Source organism: Doryrhamphus excisus, linkage group LG14 (assembly GCF_037039965.1).
Source record: "Doryrhamphus excisus strain RoL-2023G ecotype Guam linkage group LG14, RoL_Dexc_Guam_v1.1, whole genome shotgun sequence".
Classification (NCBI taxonomy): Eukaryota; Metazoa; Chordata; class Actinopteri; order Syngnathiformes; family Syngnathidae; genus Doryrhamphus; species Doryrhamphus excisus.
In genome coordinates this window covers 17,786,586-17,807,730 of record NC_136370.1, presented here as the reverse complement: position 1 = coordinate 17,807,730, position 21,145 = coordinate 17,786,586, and the positions used below count along the sequence as shown (strand labels likewise).

Genomic DNA, 21,145 nt, shown 5'->3' with positions numbered 1-21,145 from the left:
TTACTTAGGCCGTTAACGTCACAGGCAGGAGAAAGAATGAACACTTGATTTGGTCACCTGAAATGCGTGTAACCTCATCTTATTGTTTTTTTTAAAATTATTATTTAATTATTATTTTTATTATATATAATTATATTATTTATTTATTTATTTATTTTAATTTATTTATTTTTTATTTTTTATTTTTTATTTTTTATTTTATTTTATATATATAATATTTATATTATTATATTTTATTTTTATTTATGTATTTATTTATTATAATTTTTTTTAATCACTTATCTGATGTTAATTCCCTCATATCGTGATCGTTATCCAGAATAGCAAATACTCAACGTGTGGTGCTTACTACCAAATTATTTTTAACAATAACTTCTAAAACTACGTAACAATTATGCTATATTATGTATTAATTTCACCATACTTTCTTTAACACACGGTGGAATTATTATTAAAAGGCTTGAAGGCTGCAGAAATTCCTTTTGTTGAACTTTTAACATCAAAACTGTAGCGTTATTGTGGCCCGCTTGACTCGCCAAAATAGTACCTAACTACTGCACCATATGGGCGTACAATAAAAATATTACCACCGCAAGGCATGCTGGGTAGCTTGTGGCACTCTGTCCCCCCCAAATTTTTCCGCATTTGTTGCATTTTTGATTGCAAAATATGCCGAGGTCATCAGATGTAAAAAAAAAAAAAAAAAAAAAAAAGGAGTTGATTTTAGTTCATATTGTTGTTGCAGCTGCACTACCCAGCATACCTTGCGGGCATTTGGAAACAAAACTTTTAAGCGTTATGTTTTTGAGCTTAGTGGTTGTTTATCACCCGGATAGTCGTCGATTTATGTCACGCATCGACTTGTTTCGTTGCACTGTGAGCAAGTACGAAAGCCTGTGAGTCAAAACTGTACACTGTACAATAAAGGTATGAAACCCATTCAAAAAATATAGAATCATTTGGTGTCACGCTCCCTTTATTGCTGGCAAATAAAATGGAACTCTGTTGAGTTCAGGGCAAATAAACATTAGTGTGAAATAGCATTTCCAAAAAATGTGCTCTTAATAGGATACACGGTACACACATATAGAAAATAATATGAATATAAACTTTATTTAACAACAACGGTTGTGTAAGGGAGGCTGTAGCGTCTTGTCATGCGCTCACTTCCTGCTTCTGGATCCGGTTTTTCCAGCTACCTCAGTGCTATGTGACCGGTATGGTTGCAGTCCTCAAAGCCTTCACTATAATGGCATCCAGCCCCTGTTCGTGGCGCCCCGCTGTGTGCGCCACTTCCTGCGAACTCCAGACTCTGTCAGGATGACTGCATGAGGCCCGTTAAACGCTTGCCTGTGAGCGACTTCCCCTGGAAAGATCGTTAGCATTAAACGATATGCATAATAGCACAGAATGTGGTTGAACGCAGTACTCTTAGTGTAGTCAGGTGATGATAGTAGTAGCAGTAGTAGTAGTAGTAGTAGTGAGGCAGCCATTTTGCTATGGAACAACTTACCACGCTGCGGGTGAACTTCTCCAAGGAGGTGCGGCGGCCTTGTTCGGGGTCGGCAGGCTGTTGCTATGGGAGGCAGGAGGGTGTGGGTGGGAGGGAAGGGGGACGGTGGATTTTGGGGGTCAGGCACAGAGGTTGATGAGATGACCGGTGATGTCGTTAGTCAGGGGGGGGGGAAATCGGGTCGAGCATCGCAAATATGAAGGGTCAAAGACACAAAAGGTGGAAGAAGCCAGCAGCAGCAGCAGAGCACAAGTAGATGAATGATGGGATTGGACGGAAGGCACCACTACAAATTGGGATTGTATTATTTAGAAAATGACATTTGTCATTTAAATTCATGTACTAACTAGCCTTTTGTGCGGCAGCATTTATGTATTACAGTATATACAGATTTATCACCGAACATGAATATGAAATACACTCATATTACCTAACATCATCTGAGAAAATAAGACATTTAGGATTAAAAAATCCATGGTTATGTGTGTTGCACTAAATGTGTGCGGACAGGAAGTGACATCAAGGATTCAGAGTTGTGTTTTAGCTGAATTACAGTAACATTAGCTTGCGTTATTATCAGAAAGTGATAAATTATCAGATAAAGTTATCATTATTATTATTAGTCATGTGTGTTGCACTAAATGTGTGCGGACAGGAAGTGACGTCAAGGATTCAGAGTTGAGTTTTAGCTGGATTACGGTAACATTAGCTTAAATTATTATCAGAAAATGATCAATTATCAGGTAAAGTTATCATTATTATTATTAGTTATGTGTGTTGCAATAAATTTGTTCCAGATGTGCGGACAGGAAGTGATGTCAAGGATTCAGAGTTGAGTTTTAGCTGGATTACAGTAACATTAGCTTGCGTTATTATCAGAAAGTGATCAATTATCAGATAAAGTTATCATTATTATTATTAGTCATGTGTGTTGCACTAAATGTGTGCGGACAGGAAGTGACATCAAGGATTCAGAGTTGAGTTTTAGCTGGATTACGGTAACATTAGCTTGAGTTATTATCAGAAAGTGATCAATTATCAGATAAAGTTATCATTATTATTATTAGTCATGTGTGTCGCGCTAAATGTGTGCGGACAGGAAGTGACGTCAAGGATTCAGAGTTGTGTTTTAGCTGGATTACAGTAACATTAGCTTGATTTATTATCAGAAAATGATCAATTATCAGGTAAAGTTATCATTATTATTATTAGTTATGTGTGTTGCACTAAATGTGTGCGGACAGGAAGTGACATCAAGGATTCAGAGTTGAGTTTTAGCTGGACTACGGTAACATTAGCTTGAGTTATTATCAGAAAGTGATCAATTATTATAAGAAAGTGATCAATTATCAGATAAAGTTATCATTATTATTATTAGTTATGTATGTGTGTTGCACAAAATGTGTTCCAGATGTGCGGACAGGAAGTGACGTCAAGGATTCAGAGTTAAGTTTTAGCTGGATTACAGTAACATTAGCTTGAGTTATTATCAGAAAGTGATCAATTATCAGGTAAAGTTATCATTATTATTATTAGTTATGTGTGTTGCACTAAATGTGTGCGGACAGGAAGTGACATCAAGGATTCAGAGTTGAGTTTTAGCTGGATTACAGTGACATTAGCTTGAGCTATTATCAGAAAGTGATCAATTATCAGATAAAGTTATCATTATTATTATTAGTTATGTGTGTTGCACTAAATGTGTGCGGACAGGAAGTGACGTCAAGGAGTCAGAGTTGTGTTTTAGCTGGATTACGGTCACATTAGCTTGAATTATTATCAGAAAGTGATCAATTATCAGATAAAGTTATCATTATTATTATTACTTATGTGTGTTGCAATAAATGTGTTCCAGATGTGCGGACAGGAAGTGACATCAAGGATTCAGAGTTGAGTTTTAGCTGGATTACAGTCGGGTGGAATTTAACCCTGTTTACTGTTCAAACAACCATTCACACTCACATTCATACCTATGGACAATTTGGAGTCGCTAATTAACCTAGCATGTTTTTGGAATGTGGGAGTAAACCGGAGTACCCGGAGAAAACCCACACAAAACTCCACACAACGATGGCCGAGGGTGGAATTGAACCCTGGTCTGCGCGCTAACTTGTACTATATGTACTATCCTAAAAAAAAATAGATCTACATGCGTTTGTTGATTGACTTTGTTTCATGGTGACTGCCGCCGTACCGTTAAAAAAACAGACCAAAGCCGATGTAAGAAACACCGTGCATGTCAAGGTTTGTGAAATCAGCCTCTCACCTTCTTTCTAGCAAACAGCAGATCTTGGTAGACGTTGGATCGCAAAAAGCGTGCATAGCTGTCACTTTTCATTAGCGTGAAGATGTGCTCCTGAAAATACAAGGACAACGCATTTGAAGGATGTTCTGAAGGACGTCACACTTCACCAACGTACTGTGAAGCAAACCCGTCAACGGAGGACGGCCCCTATGTGTCATTCATGGATTTAGTGGCCTCATTATAGGCTCTGGCAACGCAGCGGCGTACATACTGTAGGTCCCTCACCTGAGCGTCCTCAAAACTGTAGCGTCCAGGGTCCTTCAGGTTGTGGCTGGTGCGCTCGTAGCTGTGCGAGTCCAGGTTGATGGAGCTGGGTGCTCCTTCGGCTAGGAACTCCTGCCAAATCTCCTGCGTCCTGGAGGGAACCTCCTGCAGCGGCCGGCGCTTCAGATCCTGCACTGCTAACCAAAATCTAAAAAAGCAACACACGCCGTCACGCTATCTGTACATAATATACATTTTATTTATTTTAATATTTTAATCTTTTAGTATGTTAAACATACTCAATTTTGTATTGGAGTAAAGTGAGTCAGTTCTAAGCTAAGCCACAAGATGGTGCTATTTACAATCATTCATTCATTTTCTACCGCTTTTCCTCACGAGGGTCGCAAAGGGGTGCTGGAGCCTATCCCAGCTGTCTTTGGGCGAGAGGCGGGGTACACCCGCCTACACAGGTGGCCAGCCAATCACAGGGCACATATAGACAAACAACCATTCACACTCACGTTCATACCTATGGACAATTTGGAGTCGCTAATTAACCTAGCATGTTTTTGGAATGTGGGAGGAAACCGGAGTTCCCAGACGGGGAGAACATGCAGACTCCACACAGAGATGGCCGAGAGTGGAATTGAACCCTGGTCTCCTAGATGTGATGTCTGTGCGCTAACCACTCGACCACCGTGCAGCCTAAAATTCATTCATTCATTTTCTACCTCTTTTTCCTCACAAGGGTCGCAGGGGGTGCTGGAGCCTATCCCAGCTGTCTTGGGGCGAGAGGCGGGGTACACCCTGGACTGGTGGCCAGCCAATCACAGGGCACATATAGACAAACAACCATTCACACTCACGTTCATACCTATGGACAATTTGGAGTCGCTAATTAACCTAGCATGTTTTTGGAATGTGGGAGGAAACCGGAGTTCCCGGACGGGGAGAACATGCAGACTCCACACAGAGATGGCCGAGGGTGGAATTGAACCCTAGTCTCCAAGCTGTGAGGTCTGAGCGCTAACCACTCATCCGCCGTGCAGGCTAACAAACGACACAAAATCAAATTTGGAGCGATGTGGACCAGCGCAGTAAGAACAGAAATTACAGAACAATACGTGCTTTCACTGTTAAGTCCCTCCAATGACGCTAGATGCTTTTGCAAAAAATATAGGGTTGCGTGTGTTTAACCCCACCCCTTCCGCCACACATCTCGACCAATGAGATTCGTCTTTAACAAAAAAATAAGAAGAAAAAACTAATGACGCAAGGCTGCACGGTGGTCGAGTGGTTAGCGCGCATGCCTCACAGCTATGAGACCCGTGTTCAATTCCACCCTCTGCCATCTTTGTGTGGAGTTTTATGTGGGTTTTCTCCAGGTATTCCGGTTTCCTCCCACATTCCAAAAACATGCTAGGTTAATTAGCGACTCCAAATTGTCCATAGGTATGAATGTGAGTGTGAATGGTTGTTTGTCTATATGTGCCCTATGATTGGCTGGCCACCAGTCCAGGGTGTACTCCACCGAAGACAGCTGGGGTAGGCTCCATGAATGAATCGTCATCAGAACAATAAATGATCATCTCACCGTAGGTTCTCTGAGCTGAACTCCGACTCCAAGAACCTCAAGAACTGGTCTCGTCCTGCCGGGTCTTTCAGAGTCTCCTCTAAGGAGAAGCCCCACTTCTTTACGCGCTGTTGGCTGGGATCCCGACTGTTCCATCAAGAGCAAAAGAAGGTCCGATGTGTTAGAATCTGGAGAAACTTTAGGTACACTCCAGGTGCCACTCCTGCCTCACCTTGCCTCCAGGTCCCAGAAGGAGGAGTCATCGCTGATCCAAGGGTTGGAGGACTCAACGGCCGACACAAAGGGGTCGTAGTCCATGAACTGCTCTGTGTAGCCCATCAGGCTGTCTGCTACTTTGGAAACCTTCATGCAGTGTCGGTCCAGCTGGAGGTTGAGGAAGGTGATCTGATGGCAAAGATGTTTTTTTTTTATTTTTATTTGGGCAAATATATGAAACGTTACAGTGCATTTCTTAAAACATAAAATAATAAAAATTAAAAATTAAGTAAAAAAAATTTTATTCATATTAGGAAAGCAGGAAGTGATCAAATGTAACAGTTACTGATTGTAAAAGTACCAGATGGAGGGGTAGGATTTAATAAGCTTTGCTTCTTCCTACTCCTTTTGGACATGTGGAACTGTGAACTGATTATGTGATGCATTCAATTGTAATCTGATGCATGTTCAAATGAAATAAAAACATTAAAAAAATTAAAGTAATAAAAAAAAATTAAATGAAAAATTAAATAAAAGAATAATTTTAATTATATTAGAAAGGCAGAAAAATACAATAAAATAAAATTATATATATTATATTTATATATATATATATATATAATTATATTATATTATAAAAATACAATAAAATCAAATTAAATTATATTATGGAAAGCAGGAAGTGAACAAATGTAACAGTTACTGATTGTAAAAGTACCAGATGGAGGGGTAGGATTTAATAAGCTTTGCTTCTTCCTACTCCTTTTGGACATGTGGAACCTTGAACTGATTATGTGATGCATTCAATTGTAATCGGATGCATATTCAAATTAAATAAAACCATTAAAAAATTAAAGTAATTAAATAAAAAAATAATGAAAAAACTTTTTTTAAATATTTTTTAATTTTATTAGAAAGGCAAAAAAATACAGTTAAATAAAATAGAATTATATATATATATAATTATATTATAAAAGTACAATAAAATAAAATAAAATTATATTAGGAAAGCAGGAAGTGAACAAATGTAACAGTTACTGATTGGAAAAGTACCAGATGGAGGGGTAGGATTTAATAAGCTTTGCTTCTTCCTACTCCTTTTGGACATGTGGAACTGTGAACTGATTATGGGATGCATTCAATTGTAATCTGATGCATGTTCAAATGAAATAAAACCATTACCATTATTGTTATAATCTTTATCATTTTTACCATTATTATTGTTATTATTATCACCATTATTATAATCATCATTAATATTACTATTTTCATCATTATAGTTGTAACAATTTTTTGATTTTTTTTAAATTATTTAATTCCATGTGTTGTTTTCTGAAATCCGAAGTATTTATGCTTTTATTGTCAATTTATTAGCCCACTTTTTCCCCCCTAAGTGTAATATTTACATATCATTTTCTGGATTGCATGTGTCTAATCTTGTGCATTAAAAAAAAACAAGAACTTGAGTATGAAGTCATCCCTGTTGCTTCCTGGTTGTCGTTATGATGGATGGTAGGTGATAACGACTCACGGGGACGCCATCTATTACCTCCTTCTGAACGTCCTCTTTGGTGGGCTTCCTGGCAGGCTGAGAGCTGATATGGACGGGACTGGGTTGGCTGTGGCTATCATCTGGTAGCCCATAAACGGACTGGAGAAGGTAAAGGGGAGAAATATTTTGCTTTATGAATATTTTTTATTTCTAAATTCCTGAATGCAGTTTCAGTCGTGGTCACCTTTTTCACCCTGTGTGGGTTCTTCTCTCTGCGGCACTTGCGGATGTCCATCTCTGTTGTGTTGACGCAGCCTGGCTGTGAAATACGGGCAGCGTTTCTGCATCAGATAGCAACGTTTCTCCTGCTTGTGTTGTCATTCATGCTCAATATCCTTTTGTGTTAAAGCGTCGTGAGAAAGGCCCGTGTGCAAAGTGGCTTCAAAACGACGTAATAGAACCCTCCCCTCATTCGCGTTTGGGCATTCTTGCACGTCTTTATCCCTTTTCTTATTTATCCAACCGGAATGACTTTAGGCGTGACTCACCACTGGTCGATGGACATCCCAAAATGCCCTCTCCTGGCTGTCCAGTATCTTCCTTTCGGCCTTGTCCTTCTTTCTGTCGATTCTGTTGATAAATTAAACCTGTTTGCAAAAAACTATATACAATTTTTTACATCATTGGAGCCCTCCAGCCAGAAAATAACACCCCTATAGTCACAGTTAAACTCATATTACCCAATACACTAGACAAAATAAGCGTAAATAAGCTATTTAATTAAGAAATAAGACTTATGCTTGTGTGTGTTGCTATAAATGAGTTCCCAAGGGGAGCTGAAGTGGCAGGTGGACAGGAAGTGATCAGTTTTAGCAGGTTTAGCTTGAAATGGGTTACTGCAATAACAGTAGTTAATATATATAATATATATAATAAGCTATTTAATTAAGAAATAAGACTTGTGCTTGTGTGTGTGTTGCTATAAATGAGTTCCCAAGGGGAGCTGAAGTGGCAGATGGACAGGAAGTGATCAGTTTTAGCAGTTTTAGCTTGAAATAGGTAACTGCAATAACAGTAGTTAATATATACAATATATATAATAAGCTATTTAATTAAGAAATAAGACTTGTGCTTGTGTGTGTTGCTATAAATGAGTCCCCAAGGGGAGCTGAAGTGGCAGGTGGACAGGAAGTGATCAGTTTACCCCGTTTTAGCTTGAAATGGGTTACTGCAATAACAGTAGTTAATATATATAATATATATAATATATATAATAAGCTATTTAATTAAGAAATAAGACTTGTGCTTGTGTGTGTTGCTATAAATGAGTCCCCAAGGGGAGCTGAAGTGGCAGGTGGACAGGAAGTGATCAGTTTACCCAGTTTTAGCTTGAAATGGGTTACTGCAATAACAATAGTTAATATATATAATATATATAATAAGCTATTTAATTAAGAAATAAGACTTGTGCTTGTGTGTGTTGCTATAAATGAGTCCCCAAGGGGAGCTGAAGTGGCAGGTGGACAGGAAGTGATCAGTTTTAGCAGGTTTAGCTTGAAATGGGTTACTGCAATAACAGTAGTTAATATATATAATATATATAATACGCTATTTAATTAAGAAATAAGACTTATGCTTGTGTGTGTTGCTATAAATGAGTTGCCAAGGGGAGCTGAAGTGGCAGGTGGACAGGAAGTGATCAGTTTACCCAGTTTTAGCTTGAAATGGGTTACTGCAATAACAGTAGTTAATATATATAATATATATAATAAGCTATTGAATTAAGAAATAAGACTTATGCTTGTGTGTGTTGCTATAAATGAGTTCCCAAGGGGAGCTGAAGTGGCAGGTGGACAGGAAGTGATCAGTTTTAGCTTGAAATGGGTTACTGCAGTAACAGTAGTTACTAGTTAGTAACTGTTTTTATTAGAAATTATTATTCGGAATGCCTCATAATTGTGTTTTATTTCATGTAGCCATTTTTATACTCATGCCAAAAGTATGTCATATCTGCTCCAATATGCGTCTTTTTCAACCATAAAAAAGCATGTTTTATTAAATAATATATATTCAACAAACCGTGATAGACCAAAGCCACAAAAATTAAAAATTAAAAATTAAAAATTAAAAATTAAAAATTAAAAATTAAAAATTAAAAATTAAAAATTAAAAATTAAAAATTAAAAATTAAAAATTAAAAATTAAAAATTAAAAATTAAAAATTAAAAATTAAAAATTAAAAATTAAAAATTAAAAATTAAAAATTAAAAATTAAAAATGTGCCCCTTTATAATTACAGTTGAATTATTCCAAAATATAACATATAATAATGAAACTGTTTTTTAATGTAATGCTAACAATACTGTGCAAGCACGTTCTAATAACACCCAAGGACACTTCAAAACAATAAGTTAAATCATTACTGCTACATTACATCAAAATATTGCAGAAAACTAGAGAAAAAGATTTAATTTCTAAATACATAAGATGCTCTAGTATAAATGAGGAAGGTGTATATGTACCTACAAATGCCAGCCACTAGAGGGCAGTCATTTATCATGAAGTGTGCACACTGGTTGAGAATGACTTCTTTATGGGTGTATAGAAGTGCTGCAACCCCTTCTACGGAGTCCCAATGATGTCTCATGCATCTACTCACTTGACTTGAGCTTCAGCTTGCATGAAGATAAATTCCCACTTCCTGGCAAAGGCCCTCTGCAGCCGAGCAAGGTTCTCCTGCAGGATGCAATCAGGCACAACGTTAGAGACAAAAAAGACAAACAACCATTCACACTCACATTCATACCTATGGACAATTTGGAGTCGCTAATTAACTTAGCATGTTTTTGGAATGTGGGCGGAAACCGGAATACCCGGAGAGAACCCACGCATGCACGGGGAGAACATGCAAACTCCTCACAGAGATGGCCGAATGTGGAATTGAACCCTAGTCTCTTAGCTGTGAGGTCTGTGCGCTAACCACTGGACCGCCGTGCAGCCCACATTATTATTATTATTTATCTTCTTTTATCTCTGGTATTATATGGGAGCCAGGCAACAACATTTCGGTGGCAATTTCACTGCTGTGTTATTGTGCAATGACAATAAAGGAAGTCAAACAACCATTCACACTCACATTTATACCTATGGACAATTTGGAGTCGCTAATTAACCTAGCATGTTTTTGGAATGTGGGCGGAAACCGGAGTACCCGGAGAAAACCCACGCATGCACGGGAAGAACATGGAAACTCCACACAGAGATAGCCGAGGGTGGAATTGAACATTAGTCTCCTAGCTGTGAGGTCTGCGCGCTAACCACTCGACCGCCGTGCAGCCGTGACTTTAAGTTGTTACCCCAAAATATTGTTTACATTCCAAAATGTAAGCAATCTGGTTTTGTTCTGTTTTTGGAATCATTTTCATGTCAGTTTTGAGTATTTTTGAGTACTTTTGAATATTTTTGAGTATTTTTTTTGTGTGTGTCTTTGATTATAGGTAGCATTTTGTAATATAACATATTTTTATTTACACAGACAAGGTGTACTTTAAAGGTATTGACATTATAAGACATCAAAGTATCATTAGAGTATGTCATCATCAGGCCGAGTGTCCTGGTTTTTGGTCATCAAAATATGGTCACCCTAACCGAATCTGCATATTTAATGCGCAAGTATCACATGATCCAATCTGCACACATACCATTTTGTATGTCATTATCAACACTACAAGCCAGCATCTGTCATGACCTCATTGCAAAGAGAGAAAACAGTAGGAGGACCAACAAGCGGGTGTTAAACAGTGAACTTAATGAGGCCCGCAGCCATAAAATGACCTGGATCTTAGAGAAGGCAAGTATGTGGGATAATACTTGCAGAGTCATTTGAATATTATAACACACTAGAGTGCTGTTGTACAAAAACGAGAGCTCGGTGCAACACATCAAAAGACACTCTTACGATACAGTAAACGACCGCATCAGCTCAAACTGCACGTCGCTCTTTCATTCATTCATTCATTTTGTGCTGGAGCGTGTCCCAGCTGTCTTCGGGCGTGAGGACTGGTGGCCAGCCAATCACAGGGCACATATAGACAAACAACCATTCACACTCACATTCATACCTATGGACAATTTGGAGTCGCTAATTAACCTAGCATGTTTTTGGAATGTGGGAGGAAACGGGGAATGACGGAGAGAACATGCAAAGTCCACACAGAGATGACCCAGGTTGGAATTGAACTTGGGTCTTTTCGCAGTGAGGCCTGCTCGCTAACCACTCACCCACCGTGCAGCCCCTCTAGGAAAACATTAATTAATTTTCTACCGCTTATCCTCATGAGGGTCGCAGGGGTGCTGGAGCCTATCCCAGCTGTCTTCGGGCGTGAGGCGGGGCACACTGGTCGCCAGCCAATCACAGGGCACATATAGACAAACAACCATTCATACCTATGGACAATTTGGAGTCGCTAATTAACCTAGCATGTTTTTGGAACGTGGGAGGAAGTCGGCGTACCCGGAGAAAACCCACGCATACCGAGTGTGGCCGAGGGTGGAATTGAACCCTGGTCTCCTAGCTGTGAGGTCTGTGTGCTAACCACTAGACTACTGTGTATCCTTACAAACGACACAAAATCAAATTTGGAGTGATGTGGACCAGCGCAGTAAGAATAGAAATTACAGAACAATACGTGCTTTCACTGTTAAGTCCCTCCAATTACTAGATGCTAGATGCTTTTGTAAAAATATGTCTTAAAAAGAAAAAAAAACACACCTTTCTAGATGATATAAAAGCTTATAATTTAATAATAGCATTTTCTGGCAAGATCCACCGCATCAGTTCTTGAGAGCAATCAGACGACGTAGAAGGTCTGCAACAAGAGAGCAAATACTCACAGCCTCATAATCGGCGAGCTCCAGCCTGGCCTTATTCTGCATGGTGCGCTTGCACAGGTAGATGGCTGCAGGCCACGACGCAGTGGAGCATGAAAAGGGCACAGGAGTTAGTCAGATGGGCCGTCTGCTTTGTTAGCATAAAACATCAATTGGAGAGATTTCCTCAAGAGACGGCCAACATTAGTTATGAAATAGAAATATCAAAAATGAAATGTGATTCTTCCCGTCAAATGGGGGTGTCAAACTCAATGCACATGACAGCTGGTGAATGTGTCTTATGTGGACATAATTTTTTTTTTTAAATACCCTATTTTCTGGACTATAAGTCGCTCCGGAGTATAAGTTGCACAAGACCAAAAATGCATAATTAGGTAGAAAAAAAACATACATAAGTCGCACTGGAGTATAAGTCATATAAGGCAAGTTCTAACATTAATAAAAGAATAGAAAACATGCTAATAGGTGTAAGATATGATAACACAATGGTTATTCAGCTACACAAAAAATAAACATGGTAATGGTTTTATTTCATTTGAACATGCATCAGATTACAATTGAATGCATCACATAATCAGTTCACAGTTCCACATGTCCAAAAGGAGTAGGAAGAAGCAAAGCTTATTAAATCCTACCCCTCCATCTGGTACTTTTACAATCAGTAACTGTTAAATTTGTTCACTTCCTGCTTTCTAATATAATTTGAGTTTTTTATTTTATTTTTTAAATAAATGTTTTTTAAAAAATCTTTTAAATTAAAAAGATTTTTTTTTTAATTTAAAAAATATATTTTTAAATTTTTTTAAATTAATTTTTTTTATGGTTTTATTTCATTTGAACATGCATCAGATTACAATTGAATGCATCCCATAATCAGTTCACAGTTCCACATGTCCAAAAGGAGTAGGAAGAAGCAAAGCTTATTAAATCCTACCCCTCCATCTGGTACTTTTACAATCAGTTACTGTTACATTTGTTCACTTCCTGTTTTCTAATATAATTTAAGTTTTTTATTTTATTTTTTAAATAAATGTTTTTTAAAAAATCTTTTAAATTAAAAAGATTTTTTTTTAAATTAAAAAAATATATTTTTAATTTTTTTAAATTAATTTTTTTTATGGTTTTATTTCATTTGAACATGCATCATATTACAATTGAATGCATCACATAATCAGTTCACAGTTCCGCATGTCCAAAAGGAGTAGGAAGAAGCAAAGCTTATTAAATCCTACCCCTCCATCTGGTACTTTTACAATCAGTAACTGTTACATTTGTTCACTTCCTGCTTTCTAATATAATTTAAGTTTTTTTATTTTTTTAATCAGTAACTGTTACATTTGTTCACTTCCTGCTTTCTAATATAATTTAAGTTTTTGTATTTTTTTTTAATCAGTAACTGTTACATTTGTTCACTTCCAGCGTTTGTAATATAATTTAAGTTTTTTTATTTAATTTTTTTAATTAAAAATAAGTTTAATTTTTTTACAATCAGTAACTGTTACATTTGTTCACTTCCTGCTTTCCTAATATAGTTTAAGGTTTTTTTTGTTTTTTTAAAAGTATAAGTATAAGTATAAGCATTTGACCAAAACATACTACTTGACCAAAACAGACATTACATGATCTTGGAAGGCAAGTTCTAACATTAATAAAATAATATAGAACATGCTAATAGGTGTAAGATATGCTAACACAATGGTTATTCAGCTACAAATAAAAAAAAACATGAACAAAAAAGGTGTCCACTGTTTATGTAACATAAACAGTTTTTTCGCTCTGGAGTATAAGTCGCAGGAACAGCCAACCTATGAAAAAAAGTGCGACTTGTAGTCCGGAAAATACGCTATATCTTAAGGGTCAATCCCGTAATACTGACATGTATGCTCCTATAACAACATATTCTACCCAATAGTATTGCAATACATTTGTCCAGTAGTGGGTAGCCATGCAGTATCACTATGCAGTATGAGGTACCCATTGCAGTACAGTACATGACTCACCATAGTCGGTGTTCTCAGGCTCCCAGCAGTTTGAAGGCCAGAAGTATGGAGACTGCCAAAAATCAGAGCGGAATATAATTTTGATTGCTTTATATAATCACAATTTTATTAATCTTCTCGATACTCTTGGATCTCGTGTCTTTCAGCCCGATTCCTCTGCACAACTCAACAACTCTGCGTTTGATGGTGTTTGACATATCTGTGAAGAAATGGTAGCTATATTCTTCCCCTATCCATATTTAATTGTCTGATATTACACATTCTAAGTTCATTCCTAAGTCCATTAATAATGCATTGTTCCTATCGTACATGCATTCTTGATAACCGAGTAAAATTAGACCTTAACTTGGCGGAATTTGAACATACAGTATCTTCCATATCAGCTACTACTTAACCCTTAGATGGCTAAGTGGGTCAAAAATGACCCGGTCAGGTTGTTTTCTTGAAATATCTTCGTAATGAAAATTTTTCATCATTTCATATTACAGGTATTCCTAAAAAAAACATGTTTTTGCGATCATATTATTCACATTTTTAACTTACCTTTTATACATTTTAAGAAATTTTAGTTTTTGTGTTACTACCCCAACCTTCCATAAGTGGGTCAAAAATGACCCGGTCAGGTTGTTTTCTTGAAATATCTTTGTAATGAAAAATTGTTATCATTTCATATTGCAGGTATTCCTCAAAAAACATGTTTTTGCGATCATAGCATTCATATTTTTAACTTACCTTTTATAAATTTTAAGAAATTTTAGTTTTTGTGTTACTACCCCAACCTTCCATAAGTGGGTCAAAAATGACCCGGTCAGGTTGTTTTCTTGAAATATCTTCGTAATGAAAAATTGTTATCATTTCATATTGCAGGTATTCCTCAAAAAACATGTTTTTGCGATCATAGCATTCACATTTTTAACTTACCTTTTATAAATTTTAAGAAATTTTAGTTTTTGTGTTACTACCCCAACCTTCCATAAGTGGGTCAAAAATGACCCGGTCAGGTTGTTTTCTTGAAATATTTTCGTAATGAAAAATTGTTATCATTTCATATTGCAGGTATTCCTAAAAAAACATGTTTTTACGATCATGCCATTCAAATTTTTAACTTACCTTTTATAAATTTTAAGAAATTTTAGTTTTTGTGTTACTACCCCAACCTTCCATAAGTGGGTCAAAAATGACCCGGTCAGGTTGTTTTCTTGAAATATCTTTGTAATGAATTTTTTTTATCATTTCATATTCCAGGTATTCCTAAAAAAAAAACATGTTTTTGTGATTATGCGATTCAAATTTTTAACTTAACTTTTAAAAATTTTAAGGAATTTTAGTTTTTGTGTTACTACCCCAACCTTCCATAAGTGGGTCAAAAATGACCCGGTCAGGTTGTTTTCTTGAAATATCTTCGTAATGATTTTTTTTTTATCTTTTCATATTCCAGGTATTCCTAAAATTCACATTTTTAATTTACCTTTTATAAATTTTAAGAAATGTTAGTTTTTGTCTATGAACGCATTGCTTTATCGGACCTGGTGGTTGATTTGCTGGCCATGTGACAAATAAAAGCGTAAAGCCAGAATGCAGCCAGGTCAGCACTTCCCATATCGGATCCGGCCTGGAATAAGCAACCGGATTACCATTCCTACGACCCAGTAATGAGTCATCACGGAGCACCTCAGCTGTCGGCAGGACCTGTCAAAGTGTCAGAGTCCAAACTGGATGAGAAAAAGGAAAGACATAAATACCCCTGGCCTGTACTGGAGGCACTGTTCCACAGCCCACCTCATGCTCCGACTCAATGTCCAGAGGGGACGTGCGGCATCGACCTTGGTGGGATGAGTAATAAGCTTAGCAAGGATTGTTCTCATTAGCTCCGCGGCAGTAAAACCCACTGATAAAGTTTTATCTCCGCACTATGCTCCAGAGCTGCCTATAAACGCAGTGACGGTAGAGATTTGGGTACCTGAAAGCGGTAAAGAGTTCCGTCGTCTTTGAGCATGAGGACATGGTCGTAGATGGGGAAGATGTAGCCGTGGGCTGCAATCAAACTTCCAAGGTGGATGGCCTCGGCTGTTGATAGGCGGAGACAAGAGAGGCTTTCATATGGATTCCCATTATGGTGGCACGTAATGACTTTTCACTTTTCACATACCTGGATCTTCTATAGAGAGGTTTTTCATCAGCCACTGAACAATGTCCACCCCTGTTTGGGAAAAAGAACATTGCTCTCATCGGGTCACAGCACCGCCACAGAAATAGTCTGTACAAAAGACCCCCCCAATATGAGCTGGAAACCTCATATTACAAATATACAACATAAGGTGGACAGAAATATTTCAGTATTGAACAAAGCAAAAATTTCTTCTCAATCAGAAATCACTCCACACTCTTTATTGCTCTCTGGTTCTACCATATCTTACTTATTGTGTGGAAATATGGGCTAATAACTATAAAAGCAATCTTCACTCGCTAAATGTACTGCAAAAAAAGGTCAGTAAGGATAATTCATAATGCCGCCTACAGAGAACATACTAAGTCCTTATTTCTAAAATCACAAATACTTCAACTTGCTGATATAGTTCATCTTCAAACAGCTAAAAATAATGCATAAGGCTAAAATATAGATAGATATAGATATATAGATATATATATATCACTATATTGACAGTTGGTACCCGTTATGTCATTGATTGGTCATATCACCTTGTACTTCGGTATGTGACAAAAAAAAATAAAAATAAAAATAAAAATAAAAATAAAAATAAAAATAAAAATAAAAATAAAAATAAAAATAAAAATAAAAATAAAAATAAAAATAAAAATAAAAATAAAAATTTAAAATTTAAAATTTAAAATTTAAAATTTAAAATTTAAAATTTAAAATTTAAAATTTAAAATTTAAAATTTTTTTAAGTAAAAAATAAAAAGTAAAAATTAAAAAGTAAAATTAAGTTTAAAAAAAACTTCACTTATATTAGGAAAGCAGGAAGTGAACAAATGTAACTGTGAACTGGAACTGATTATGTGATGCATTCAATTGTAATCTGATGCATGTTCAAATGAAATAAAACCATTTTTAAAAAAATTTAAAAAATGTAAAAAAAAAATTCTAATTAAAAAAATTAAATTAAATTATATTAGGAAAGCAGGAAGTGAACAAATGTAACAGTTACTGATTGTAAAAGTACCAGATGGAGGGGTAGGATTTAATAAGCTTTGCTTCTTCCTACTCCTTTTGGACATGTGGAACTGTGAACTGATTATGTGATGCATTCAATTGTAATCTGATGCATGTTCAAATGAAATAAAACCATTACCATGTTTATTTTTTGTGTAGCTGAATAACCATTGTGTTAGCATATCTTACACCTATTCAGCCTGTTTTCTACCATTACCATTACCATTACCATTACCATTACCATTACCATTACCATTACCATTACCATTACCATTACCATTACCATTACCATTACCATTACCATTACCATTACCATTACCATTACCATTGTACAGACGAATTAGCTTCGGTTCCTTTGTGGAACTGTCCAGTGGCGCTCTACCAAATTTGACGGGTAGTGCAGCAGCTTGGGAAAAATAAAGAAAACCCTGCTGTCTGACCAATGAGGTCAAAGCTGCATTTCCTTATTGTCTAAAGTGTAGCAAAACACATGTTATAGATAATAATTATAGTTTTATGCAAAAAAAACAAACAAAAATGTAAGCGGTTGCAGTAAATTCCAGATTGCCTACTAAGTACTTAGGAATAGTGTGGCTGTGTTTTTCTTTAAAGTTGGAAAAAGACGTTGCGGCTGAGTGCAAAACTTGAATGACAGATTGAAGGTGAACCATTGAAGGCTGTTTTAGCTGAGGACTGACTCACAAACAGCCGGGAGACACGCTGATGATTCAACTAGCACACATGAAGCATCACGGTGCGTAAACACAAAAAAAAAAACAAAAACGTAGTAGTATTACAACCGTGGGACAAGGTCAGCAGCCCACCAGAGGCATTTTTCTCAGTGACGGAGGTCTTCCGTATGAAGACATCAGGCGCCTCCAACAATTTAAATGAGCCCAAAAGGTCACGTTTGCTTTATGCATTGTGACTCGTACGTTAGCCCTCGTCTATCACGATACGTGTGGCGATGGCGCTGATGCATACGCAAACATGTATGCGTTTCACTGACCTGATACCACACTGGGGATCTTTGAGAGAAAGCTCTTGACGGTCCGAATGGAGACTCCTCCGGCTTTTTCATCTTGTATTCTTGTGACGATGTCTTCAATCTGGAAAAGAGGTCCACGTATATTTGTTATGTATCTTTAAAGATGCTGGTAAAGTCCTGTTTTTGGTTTTATTTAGGGGTTTAGTTGTGTCTTGTTTAGGGGTCTGTCCTCAACCTCACAGTTTTTCTTTCTTTTTTTGGTTTATGCATCGATAAAGTTTGGTGACCTGGGCTGTGTTCGAAACCGCATACACGCACTAGGTTCTGAGGACAAGGGGGACTTAGCCCCCTGGAGAGGCACAGGATATGAATGAATGTAGTAGACATTGAAAAAAAATCCAAAAACCAAATGACGAACAAGAACCGGGATATAACTTTCCCACTTTTGGACGGATTTAGTAGAGATACTCAATTGTTTTAGTCCACCATTAAATGTACACAAGTACACACAATCTACACTGCAAAACCGCTGCTCAATCTCTGCAACCATTCTGTCCATTGGACAGTCATGAATTACATAATAATCATTCATTCATTCATTCATTTTCTACATTTGTTCGTGAAGTATTTGTTCACTTCCTGCTTTCCATAATACAGTTTAGGTTTTTTTTAATTTAATTTTTTTAATTGAATTGAAAATTTTTTTATTTGTTTTTAATTAAAAATTTTTTTTATGGTTTTGTTTCATTTGAACATGCATCAGATTACATCAGATTCCTAATATAATTTTATTTTATTGGTTTTTTTATTATTATTATTATTATTTTTTTTTTTAATGGTTTTATTTCATTTGAAAATACATCAGATTACAATTGAATGCATCCCATAATCAGTTCCCAGTTCCACATGTCCAAAAAGAGTAGGAAGAAGCAAAGCTTATTAAATCCTACCCCTCCATCTGGTACTTTTACAATCAGTAACTGTTACATTTGTTCACTTCCTGCTTTCCATAATACAGTTTAGGTTTTTTGAATTAAATTTTTTGAATTTAATTAAAAAAATGTTTTTATTTGTTTTTAATTTAAAAAAAAATGTAATGGTTTTATTTCATTTGAACATGCATCAGATTACAGTTGAATGCATCACATAATCAGTTCACAGTTCCACATGTCCAAAAGGAGTAGGAAGAAGCAAAGCTTATTAAATCCTACCCCTCCATCTGGCACTTTTACAATCAGTAACTGTTACATTTGTTCACTTCCTGCTTTCCTAATATATATAAAGTTTTTTTAAAACTTAATTTTACTTTTTAATTTTTACTTTTAAATTTTGACTTAAAAAAAATAAAATTTTACATTTTAAATTTGTTCACTTCCTGCTTTCCATAATACATTTTAAGTTTTTTTTTTTTTAATAATGCACCTTGTACCGAGGCACGAGGTGCTATGAGGATCCAATTACATAATGGGTACCATAGTAAGTGTCAATATAGTGATATACGTATATATATATATATATATATATATATATAGCACATGACTGGTTCAAGACCCTTTATCCATTGTTTGAGGTCCTTACTCAATCCATTCCAGGTGGGATACATGTCAGATTTTCTCATCATGGTTGGTCCGTGTGATTTATTTAGCAGTATCAAAAGTTCGGAAAGGTCAAGAGGGAAGAAAGGCAGCCATAGTTGCAGATAAACATCACACCTCCAATGCAGCAAGAGCTCCAAACACATTCCACAGCTAAAATTAGGCACAGGACACATCACTAAAATCACACAACAGAAAATAAGCATCCATTTAAAAATGAATGGACTCAAATACAAAATACTCCAAAACTTTTTTTTCTTTCTTTTAGAGTCAAGATTCTTGTTTCATGTCCTTGAACGGATTCTTCAAGAGCAAAAGCAGTCAGGTCAACAACGTCATCTAATGGAGTCTCGGAAGAAATCAATGGACAACAAAAGACCCTGACTTTGTCCACTTAGCCATGTTGTCAGCAGGGAGTTTGCCGTGAAGGTTGTTGTTGAGCTGCCTTTTCTTTAACCGCTCATTAAGAAGAAACACAGGAAAACACAAACATACGAGGCTATGGTGACACGGAGCCACCATTTTTAAAAAGTTTGTAATACGCAGGAAGAGCGTAACCTCATTTATCGTCGCTAATTGCTTCCAGATGCGACTGCAATAATCATATTTCCGTGAAGTATGACTCCGTAGTAATAAAATGAATACAATATAAAAAATGATGACTTTTTAAATATGCTTTTTAACATTAATAGAGCCCCTGTAGACACAAAAGTACCCTCCCTTCAGGGACAAAGCAGACGGTCACTGCTAGCATAGCAAGCTACTACGCTAACTACAGGGTCTGGCAAAATTATCTGACACATTTGTAGGTTAAATAAAAGGCAAATAAAGTAAAAACATGCTAGGTTAATTAGCGACTCCAAATTGTCCATAGGTATGAATGTGAGTGTGAATGGTTGTTTGTCTATATGTGCCCTGTGATTGGCTGGCCACCAGTCCAGGGTGTACCCCGCCTCTCATCCCGAAGACAGCTGGGATAGGCTCCAGCACCCCCTGCAACCCTTGTGAGGAAAAAGCGCTAGAAAATGAATGAATGAATGAAAGAGCCCTGTAGACACGAAAGTACCCTCCCTTCAGGGACAAAGCAGACGGTCACTGCTAGCATAGCAAGCTACTAAGCTAACTACAGGGTCAGGCAAAATTATCTGACACATTTGTAGGTTAAATAAAAGGCAAATAAAGTAAAACATGCTA

At 36.6% G+C, this 21,145-nt stretch overlaps 1 protein-coding gene across 2 annotated transcripts in view; it reads right to left on the bottom strand.

The window, feature by feature from the left end:
- Nucleotides 1-230: 230 nt before the first annotated feature.
- Nucleotides 231-21,145, bottom strand: part of LOC131140227 (regulator of G-protein signaling 6-like) — a 45,321-nt gene continuing 24,406 nt past the window's right edge. Inside the window, exons 3-17 of one of the 2 annotated variants that reach the window (XM_058090454.2) lie at nt 18,378-18,477; nt 16,343-16,393; nt 16,154-16,260; nt 14,194-14,245; nt 12,197-12,261; nt 9,963-10,039; nt 7,852-7,933; nt 7,548-7,622; nt 7,361-7,462; nt 5,828-6,000; nt 5,617-5,742; nt 4,044-4,230; nt 3,780-3,869; nt 1,514-1,576; nt 231-1,366 (exon numbers count right to left, since the gene is read on the bottom strand). In XM_058090454.2, coding sequence (XP_057946437.2) covers nt 1,316-1,366; nt 1,514-1,576; nt 3,780-3,869; nt 4,044-4,230; nt 5,617-5,742; nt 5,828-6,000; nt 7,361-7,462; nt 7,548-7,622; nt 7,852-7,933; nt 9,963-10,039; nt 12,197-12,261; nt 14,194-14,245; nt 16,154-16,260; nt 16,343-16,393; nt 18,378-18,477 — 1,401 coding nt within the window. In that variant the 3' untranslated portion in view covers nt 231-1,315. The remainder of the gene's footprint in view (nt 1,367-1,513; nt 1,577-3,779; nt 3,870-4,043; nt 4,231-5,616; nt 5,743-5,827; nt 6,001-7,360; nt 7,463-7,547; nt 7,623-7,851; nt 7,934-9,962; nt 10,040-12,196; nt 12,262-14,193; nt 14,246-16,153; nt 16,261-16,342; nt 16,394-18,377; nt 18,478-21,145) is intronic. The other variant, XM_078796107.1, reaches the window with a different exon arrangement.